Source organism: Acanthopagrus latus, chromosome 23 (assembly GCF_904848185.1).
Source record: "Acanthopagrus latus isolate v.2019 chromosome 23, fAcaLat1.1, whole genome shotgun sequence".
In the NCBI taxonomy this organism is placed as follows: Eukaryota; Metazoa; Chordata; class Actinopteri; order Spariformes; family Sparidae; genus Acanthopagrus; species Acanthopagrus latus.
Window position 1 is genome coordinate 23584162 of NC_051061.1, and position 9793 is coordinate 23593954.

At 40.6% G+C, this 9793-nt stretch overlaps 2 protein-coding genes across 3 annotated transcripts in view; both read right to left on the reverse strand.

Annotated features, from left to right (window-relative positions):
* Positions 1-5819, reverse strand: part of tmem104 (transmembrane protein 104) — a 57423-nt gene extending 51604 nt beyond the window's left edge. The window contains exons 1-4 of one of the 2 annotated variants that reach the window (XM_037089243.1): positions 5510-5819; positions 4755-4824; positions 3765-3886; positions 1958-2039 (exon numbers count right to left, since the gene is read on the reverse strand). In XM_037089243.1, the coding sequence (XP_036945138.1) occupies positions 1958-2039; positions 3765-3886; positions 4755-4799 (249 nt within the window). In that variant the 5' untranslated portion in view covers positions 4800-4824; positions 5510-5819. The remainder of the gene's footprint in view (positions 1-1957; positions 2040-3764; positions 3887-4754; positions 4825-5509) is intronic. The other variant, XM_037089244.1, reaches the window with a different exon arrangement.
* A 494-nt stretch (positions 5820-6313) lies between these two features.
* On the reverse strand, positions 6314-9635 carry LOC119014313 (5-hydroxytryptamine receptor 3A-like). The gene is made up of 8 exons (XM_037089350.1): positions 9528-9635; positions 9325-9369; positions 9096-9205; positions 7982-8154; positions 7737-7897; positions 7454-7673; positions 7211-7369; positions 6314-6965 (listed from the first exon to the last, which is right to left on the reverse strand). The coding sequence occupies exons 1-8, from the start codon at positions 9600-9602 to the stop codon at positions 6691-6693; spliced, it is 1218 nt and encodes a 405-aa protein (XP_036945245.1). The 5' UTR covers positions 9603-9635; the 3' UTR covers positions 6314-6690.
* Positions 9636-9793: the final 158 nt, after the last annotated feature.

Consider the following 9793-nt stretch of genomic DNA (forward strand, 5'->3'; position numbering starts at 1 on the left):
TAAATTGTGTCCATAGCAGGTAAAGCAGACAGAACGGCCGATCTCTAACTTTAAATCTCGAGTCTTTCCGGCTCATAAACTTAAACGAAACTTTCTCAGAATACATATATGATGCAATCCATCGCTGTAAAAAAATACCCCTTCATTTTAGTTAATATGCTTCACTCGAGCAGAGAGACATAAAACGCGTTCGGCTGCAAACACTTCCAGTTTCCCCGCCGCCCCCCCACCGTCTTGTTTTCCATTACGTAGGAGGAGAAGGCTGAGAGGAGTACAGCCGCCATGAATCAGCGGCGAGCGTTCGGGGCTCAGTTAGAGTCGGGCTATTGTCCTCAGGCTCATAACTCCTCAACTGGAAACCCACATGCATTAAGCAAGATGACTTGTGTACCGGGGGGAGAAACAAAAGGCAAAGGCCGAGACATTTAAAGTGCACAAAGTCTTTTTTTTTTAGTCAAAGTAAAAATGATTGAGGAGCGGGTTGTGGAGTACAGTCCTCCACCGAAGGCTTCATTCCGAATTGGGTTTCTTACAGCCGGGTGGCAAGAGACTCGTTTCACTTGCACACGGACCGGACAATAAAACAACAGCAGCCATCTGAGTAAAAAATTAAAAAATACAGCCTCCTATTAAAACAGAGATTTCTTTTTCAGGCTTTAAACGTGAAATATTTCATAGTTTAGTTGATTTTACTGGGATACAAATGAAAACGGTTATTGCTTCGGTCAGCGGAAGTTCATTTTCTATATGGTCGTAAACTTCAGATGGAATAAGGAGGATATTATTGATAAGAGGGGACAATCTGCTGTGAGCCTTGAATAAACTCAGTCAGGTGTTGTTAATATCTAACATGTTATTTGCTGAAAAGACCCTCACGTCAGTTATAAAGAAGCTTTACGAATGATAGAATGAAGGTACCAAGAGTGACCGAACGTGGACGAGAGGCCGGAGCTGGGGAGGAAATCCTGACTGGATCTGACACCGAGTCGACCATAAAACACATCCTGCTTTATCCTGTATTTTACCATAATTAAGACCTTCATTGAGAAAATGAACGCCGTGCTGTGTTGAAGACGACTTGAAACCAGAGATTGAGAATATAAACGTATCAGGAAACAAGTGAGAAGAAGGCTCATTTTCTCATAAGCTTACATACGACCAGACTTCTGTATGAAACCTGTAGAGTCGCCCCCTGCTGGCCACTGGAAAGAATGCAGGTTTGAGACACTTCTACTGAATCCTCTCACAGACCTGACAAGTCTGACATGGTTTCAGGTTTTTGTTTCAGTTATTTCCCCGTTTTATTTTGTAGTTTTCGGCTCCACTTCCTGCCTTTCATGATCGCCCTGTTAGTCTCATCCTGTGGTGAGTGCACCGCTGCCCACTGTACACTCCTCTATTACACAGTGTTTGTGTTTTTGGCGCAGGGGGATTAACATAAGTCTCTTTTTGAGAATCAATGACACAAACTAGATCTGGCGAGCTCCAAAAGGATGGCAGGATAGAAGGATAGACGTCATTAATCTGTCTCACAGTGCGGCTCGACAGAAGTAAACCATCAGTCTCCCCGACAGAAATCACTCTGGATTTGTTTCACTGGTTTATCTCCGTGAAAGACGACGGAGCTCGTTGTGTTATTAGCTGCCTAAACATGCTTCAACATGTCAGACGGAGACCTGAAAGCATATTAACCAGAGCTAAGAACTGGAAACATCCCTCTGCAGCGTTTATACGAACATTAGTTCCACTTTTTTGCCTGCAGGGTTTAAAGAGTGTTTGGCTTAATGTCTTATTAGACAAACTCTCCCTGACAGAGAGGAACATTTACTTCTTTAATATTTGGCTAGTCTGACACATCGTGACAGCAAACAGAGAGCCGTCCATCCTGCCACCATCCTATTAGAGATATTTACATATAGAGTAAGACTCGGCTCCTGCACACAGTTGGTAATCTCACCTCTTCCTGCTCTCTCCTCTTCCAGCGCAGCTGAGCGTTGGCCGCCGCCATCGCCTCGATCACAAACGTGGTCGTCATGTAGCTGCAGAGAGGAGACGGAAGGATTAAGATAAGACGACCAACAGGTTGAAAAGCTGCAATTAACTTCCCATCATCATTTAGGCCTTTACCTGCACCTTTTAATTTCCCCGAGTGGAGTTTTTTATTCATTACATCTGGATTAAGTCTTTAATCCCACACTTCAGTTTCAAAAGAACTAGAACTTTTATTGATTCAGGAACCAAAACACACATGAAATTATTGTTCTTCATACAGACGCACAACTCGTGTCGTCTGGAAATGTCCTTCATCTGCTCAGATCTTCACCATGTGCGACACTCTGATTAAACACTGAGAGTGAAATCAGAAATGATTTGACACTGCGTGAATATTCAAACAACCTTTCACCTCTTCATACCTTTTTACTGGAAAACACACGATTGACCCGATTATATGGACGTTAGCTCAGGCTGAAAAACAGATGTTTTACTACTGAATGAATATAAACTACAGACATGGGCGACTAATCAAAGACTCTAATCAGCACCAGCAATACTCGTTATGAGTATTTTATTAATGTATCATGTACGTTACATGTCTACTTTGTTCAGTGAGCATTTAACTGTTGCATCTCAACGTTAAATTTGAGTTCTGATTCAACCAGATTTGATTAAATACTGATCTAGTTTGGGACGTTTCATTCAATAATACCATTTTTTCTCAGATATGATACTGAGAGAACTAATCGTAAACGGCAACCTCTAAAAATAATGTAATAAAATATTGAGATAAATAGTTTGAGAGATTTGAGATTAAAATTGGCCAGCAGAGAAATAAATGGTGTTTTGTTGTGATTTTACCATCTAATTATTAAAAATGCGGCAGCAAAATAAGCAAAAGATGTAGGTAAATAAAAGTAGAAACTGCTTTTAGTTCATAATGGCACAATTTTAAGCATTATTTAAAGTAAAATTTGGTGATTCAAGATTGTTGTTTGTGGTCTCCAATCACTCTGATAATACACGCAATATTTTTACAGTAAACGTTCGACCTGATAGATTAAATTCTGCTCTTGTGTTTTCTTACTTTTAGACTCGGCGACCAAGTTTGGGAAGGAAATGAGTCATGAGGAACACATCTCGACTACAATGCATCCACAGAGAGCAGATGTTGGTAGATAATGTTTCTGCTGATGCATCCTCAACAGAAAGAGAAGTGACACATGCAGTAAATGAGAAGGAGCTGGAGAGATATTCACTCAGGCGCGACTACTATGGCTGATAACGATGCCGATTATTAGAAATTAAGGAGACTGAAACTGATATTTGCGTAAAAATTTAAACGTATACATCAAAAGTTCAATTTACTCAAGTACTTTTCTTATGTACACATTTTAGGTCCGCTACTTCAGTATTTCCATTTTTTGATACTTCCTCCCTACGACATTCATTTGATAAATGTAGTTACTATTTACTTTGCAGAATCAGTTGTATATTTAGTGTTTACAAGCAGTGAATTATAACGTGTTACCAGTCACATATTGTGGTGGGCTGGACACTGTGAGAGGATTCTGCATCAGAGCCAAAGAAGCACATTTGAAAAGTTTTTTAAAAATGTGTTTATTTTATCGGCAATCCGACAGAAAAGTAATAAATGCGGAAAAATGCTGAATATCAGCCCTGATAGTCAGACAGGCCAATAATCAGTCTACCTGCATGTATTCCACGTGTTGCATACAAACTGGAGTTGGTGTGAGAACAACACTTACCTCATGAAACCTAAAAAGGAAATGAGGGCTAAGCTGACCACCCAACCGGCTGTGGCGAAGGCTTTGGGCATCGTCAGAGCTCCTGTCCCCACGATCAGGTTGAACATGTAGACCAGCCCCACCTGATCGAGAGATGAGCAGGACGGAAGGGAAAGACATGAACATACTGAGAATTTATTGTTTACTACAGTTTTTTTCTACACGGCAACCTCTGATTTTTGTCCAGCAGCCTGACGTAACTCCTGAATCAATCAATCAATGATTTAATTGATGAACAGCTACAAAATCTACAGCATCAGCTGCTGGTCAGCACCGGCTGATAAAAAAGACCAGGTGGAGGAATCAACCACTGTCAGGGAAGACAACTGGGATAATGGGGCAGCACTCAGTCCTATCAGGTATCAGAGTGCTTAAATGATTCAAAGCTCAAGCTTCCTGAAAGAAAAGAAAAAAAGCACTTGACCAGCAGAACTTAATCTCTGTGGTCAATTCCTGCTGACGTAGGCAGGGACTTATATGAGTCGTCAAAGCTGAGTCCAGACCATAAAGAGGCCTGATGTGTAAAACGGAAGTGTGTAAGCATTTTAGCTTCCTCTTTAGTTTTCACTTCATTTCCATATGAACATGACTTCTTACAAAGACATTTCTCATTTTACAACCCTGACTTTTCTTTTCAGTCTTAAGTTTACACTGTCATTATATCGAGTTCATTTCAGCTGATTTAACTGACTCAGAAGACAGGCGGTTCAAAAGTTCAACACAAGCTTCTATTTAAAGGTTAGAGCATCTGCAAGTCAGTAAAGAAAAAAACTTCTGCATTTAAAACTGTGTCAGGTGGACTTTGCTTTCATAAATGTGACCACTGCAGCACCAAACTTCTTGCTACCACAAAGCTTAATGACAACCCAGATTTTAAAGACTTCTCCTTTTACTACTGGAAAAAAACAGGATTATCACAGTATTCTCACAAATGCGGAGTAGGACACTCACAAATGCAGAGTAGGGTTCCCCGGTCTCTGTAATTCCACCTGCCATGGTTGATGACACTGGTCCTCCTCACCTGAAGAAACAACAACAACAGCCACCTGAAGCCAATTCCATCTTTGTTCTTTCAAATTAGGATTAATTTCGTGAATACACTTAAGTTCAGTTTGCCACAACTGGTTGTGTAAAGTCTTTAATGTAAGAAAGTTAAAATCTTGAAAGAATAAAGAACCCCATTTACATATCTTGAAATTAAGAATTATGTTAACGCTCGCAGAAAAATCACACTAGATATAAATTAATTTCAAATAATTTCTTATACTTTAAGATGCTCTTTCTAATTCGGCATACATATGATTGAATAAGCAGCACATATTTCAACATGAGTGTGTGTTTTGGCTAATGTTTACTGAACAGTACTGTGTAGTCTGGTGACAAGAGATTATGGAACAACAACTACCACTTCCATTAAAACCATGACACAGTGTTAGCTTTATGGAGGGTATGGTTACTTCCAACAGCTGTCAGGGTTGTATAAAGTTGTGTTAAAGTCAGTGTTGAGCTCAGTGAGCTTAAATCTACTTGCTAGCAACGTAAATGTCTGCATATGTTTGAAAACCAGTCACACAAAAATACACACGGGTAATGTACTGTTGTGTCAGTTTATAAAACACGCCGATAAAAGTAAGAAAATAGTCATGCTGTTCGCTAGCTAGCTACACGAATGTCATTAATGAGCAAAACAAGTCAATTCTACTCACCTTACTTCTTTCCAGTGTGTTTTGCTAATTTAGCTGCTAGGCTAGCAGGATGCTCCAAGCTTCCAGCTGGATCAAATCCTCGCTAGCTAGCGGAATAACCGCAGGCACCTAGCTAACATGAGGCGTTTCTTTGTTAAATAAATGGAGGGAAGTCACTTTAAAAATAAAGTTTGGAGAAAAGCACTTTCCCATGGGCTAGCAAGGCTTTCACTGAGCTAACTGAAGCAGTAAACTAACAAACCAGCTGACTTGCTCCGGCACGAACAGAAATCAAGCTAATGCTAACACAAACATACACTTCCGGTAGTGATATTCAAAATAAAACAGTGTCTGGCATCTATGAGATGCGCTGAATGGTGGTTACTGTGACAAAGCTTTTATTATGAAGGCGACACGGAGTTGTCTTTGTTGTTCTTATGTGGAGCTTAATGCTCTGATTGTTGAAACAAATCACAAGGTTCAATCAAATCAGATTGTGAGGGCATGTTTTGTATGATGAATTTTATCATATTTTTATTATATTATTTATTTATTTATTTTACTTATTTAAATCTTGTTGTTCCTGATTAGTTTGCACCCGCCCCTCTGTGCTGTTTAGGTCACCAAAACGACCGAACCCTTACCGGGCCCTTAGCAGAATTTAATTTGGGGCCCCCAGCTAAACCCACAACCCTCCTCTGCACCACCAACATCAACTATATAATAAAAACATAAACCAGCAGATAATTACTGTAAATTAATTCACTATTTTAATATGAAACGTGCAAAAGTGCAGCGCAGTCAGATACAAACAAATACTTTCTTACATGAATACGATAAATGTTAAGTTTGTAAAATGTTAGTAAAATGCAAACGTGACAAAAAATGTTATCCAACAATATGAGACAAATTAAATAATGACATAAAATGAACTGGGTTATTAAGGCTGATATAACTTATCACACAAATACACAAAATATATTTATCATGTGTGACATTTTACAACAGTATATGCGGGTTGTGAATTCATGTCTGGGAAAATTAGAGATCTGTGGTGCAAAAAGTAGTTGAATCACTGAAGGATTAGAATGAGGTGTTTTTAGTTTTAGATGCATTAATGCCCTGTTTATATTTTGTTATCTATGTAAGAGCCCATCATCATTGAATTTATAAGCATGCATTGGTAGAGTAAACACACAACATCATATACCATTTTGAACCCACGAGACATACATGAACGTCAGGAAAGTGACAACAGTCGAGAAATAGAGGAAGAAGAACACGGAGTCTACGATTATAGCCACTCGCTTGTAGTATCCAGGCTTGCTCTTTTCTTTCTCTTGTTCTTTTATTCCCCGCCGAGCTTCTTTCACTTCCATCAGGATTCGCTTCAGGAGGTCGTGGCCACTCGGCCCGTCCAGAGGAGGGCAGCTTTTCTCTGGTTTCTCTGGGCCGTTCTCCACAGATCCAGCAGAGTCTGCGTGGGAAGATAAACCATCAGAATGAGCTGGGGTACTACTAAGTTTTCATCAGTGTCTACATACACGTGTAGGATTATTGATCTAGTGATGATGAAACTATAGAGAATCTGCATTTAAAGGGCTAATTACAGTATTTTTACCTGGATCCTGTGTTTATATATTTGTGTTTTTTTAAAGTCTTTCCAAAATAAAAAGGGAAGGAAAACAGACAACGAAAAATATTTAGTTAGAATAAACGTACCTTTGTGACACTCTGTTTCCAGCTGAATCTCCTCTTCCGCATCAACACATCTTTTCTTCTTCTTGTCACAATGACCATCGAGTTCAAATAAGAAGGAAATCAACATGGCCTCCAGGACGCTGATCCCCACCAGGGCGAAGATGGCGACGCAGTAGTTTGCTGGAATGAAGGTGCAGAGACGTTACAGGTCAGTGTGACGTCGGTGACGAGGACGCTGAAGGTCATATCACGGTTAAATCTCACCGATCATCGGCAGCTGGTCCTCTGTGGACGGCAGCATGTCCTTGAGAATGAGCAGCAAGACGGAGATGGAGAGCAGGATGGTCACTTTGAAGCTCATCTTTTCTCCGCTGCCCTCACTGATGAAGAACGAGGCCAGATCCAGGACCAGCAGGTAGAACAGGGGCACGATGAAAATGACCAAATAAAGCAACGGCTTTCTGATGATTTTAACCTGAAAAACCTAATTAATTAGAGACAAACACACCTGAGGAACAGAGAACTGTTGTCAAGAAGCCTTTCCTACCCTGTATGTAAGTTTGCTTTGAGCCTTAGAGCCAATGGAGAGATCATACACGAAAGTGTCCATGTTTAGAAGCTGCCATTCTCCCTGTGTGACCATGAAGTTCTCAGACAGTCTCGTCAGGGTCGTGTCATTGCTGAAAGTTCCCAGCTTTATACTTTTATCTGTGAAGGTCATAAGAAAACAACTATGAGGTCTTAATGTCAAACATGTCCTGAAACAGTTCTGGATGATATGGTGTCATTTACCGTCAGTGGTCATGGATGCAAATGTGATGTTACAGTGTTGTGTGTCGAAGGGGAACAGCTGCAGCTTCAGCTGACAGGTGGCGGTGAGGCGCTGACGGGCGCTCACCACCACCCAACCGTTGGAGGTCACACTGGCAAGCGTCCCTCTCTGAGTGCTCCCACTGTCAGAGGCACTGAGGGAGCAAAGAAGGTTTGAATGGAGAGCAAAGTGGAAATGAAATGTAATGACAGGATTAATTGGTTTGCTTGTCTTCATCAAACACCAGCTGGTTTCTCCTGTCTGTCAGCCTACATATTGGAGTCTTCACGACAAGGCTAGGTGGATGTCCTGCTAAGCTATTGGCGAGCTAGTCACGCAGGAATGACAGTAATAACAAAAGCCATGTTCATTGTTTATGTGCGCTATGAGGAGTTTTCTAACATGTGGGTACCGATGACAGCGATGCGTTCAGCTCACAGTAAAAAGCCTCTGAGCGAGCCGGCTGGGCTCAAAGTGCACAACGCCTGATCCAAAGAACAAAGCAGCTGCAGCAACGCACTCCTTCAGCGGCTAACATTAGCACAAAGCACACAGCACCTGAGCCAAGCTTACCCAGTTAGCACAAAGCACACACCTACAGTGGTAAGTGAGGTGTTGAGTCGCTTGTTTTTCTATTTTTTTGACCAAAAAAACGGGGAGGTTGCTGAATGTAGCACTAACCACTGACACACGTGTCCCAGCTGACCAGCGAGTGATTTTATTTCCTTTAATTTGTGTTAAATTACTTTAATGTTGCCTGTTTTAATCGCTCTTATCCCTGTTATTCATATGCTTGCATTAACTTCTCCTGGGTCTGGTCTTGTTTCTGTCATGTTGTCCTCCTGAGTTTCCAGTCGTTTTGTCCGTTAAAGCACTTTATAATCTCGCTACATAAATAAGGATACTATTATAATTACAATTATAATTCTAATATGTTGCTCTGTAGCTGAAAACATTTTCTCTTCAGCTTTCTTATCTTTAGCCTGATGAAACTTTTGTCACAATGAGAGCAGCTTTCCTGCCTTTTTTAGAATAAGATCAGATCCACAAACTTCAGCTGTTGTGTTATAAGATGGTGTTAAGATAAATACATACTCCTCTTGGATGTTTATATCAGGGATCCACAGATTCGATGTCGGAATGGTCAGCGTGTTGATCCCACAAAAGTCAGAGGAATTCCAAGTTAGGAATTCATTTTGCCAACCCTGAAAAAATGCAGTTTTAAAACACAACATGGCACAAGAGACTGAAGCTGAAGCAACCTGCCGCTGCTGAAGTTAAGAAATGACCACTGATGTGTTTAAACTCTTAAAGCTTTTCTTACCATTTGAATCCAGATGTGACTCGTGACAGTCTGAGACTTTTCATCCTGCAGACAATCAGCAGCACTACGGTGAGTTTTCAGAAACATTTACGACAAAAACAGCAACTTTGCTTGACGAAAAAACACTTTTCCTCTGATAAATGTAGAAGTTTCTATCCACACATATATTCAGAGTGATATATTCCATCTGTCTCGACACTCACCACATTTAAAATACCGTACACATACATGTCCATCAGAACACTGGAGGGTGTCGTCCAGTTCTTCACGGGTCGCATGATTGATAGAAGTTCATTAGATGTTTTCAGGTTTAAGTGTTGCAGAAGACTCAAGTATGAGCAGTCTGAAGTCTGACTGCTGGAAACACCTGCAGGGAAAAACACTCAAAACATCCTCATCGTTTCTAAATAACAGCTGCAGTTTTCTCTGTCTTAATCCAAACCAATCTTTAAAAGTTTAATTCAATAAC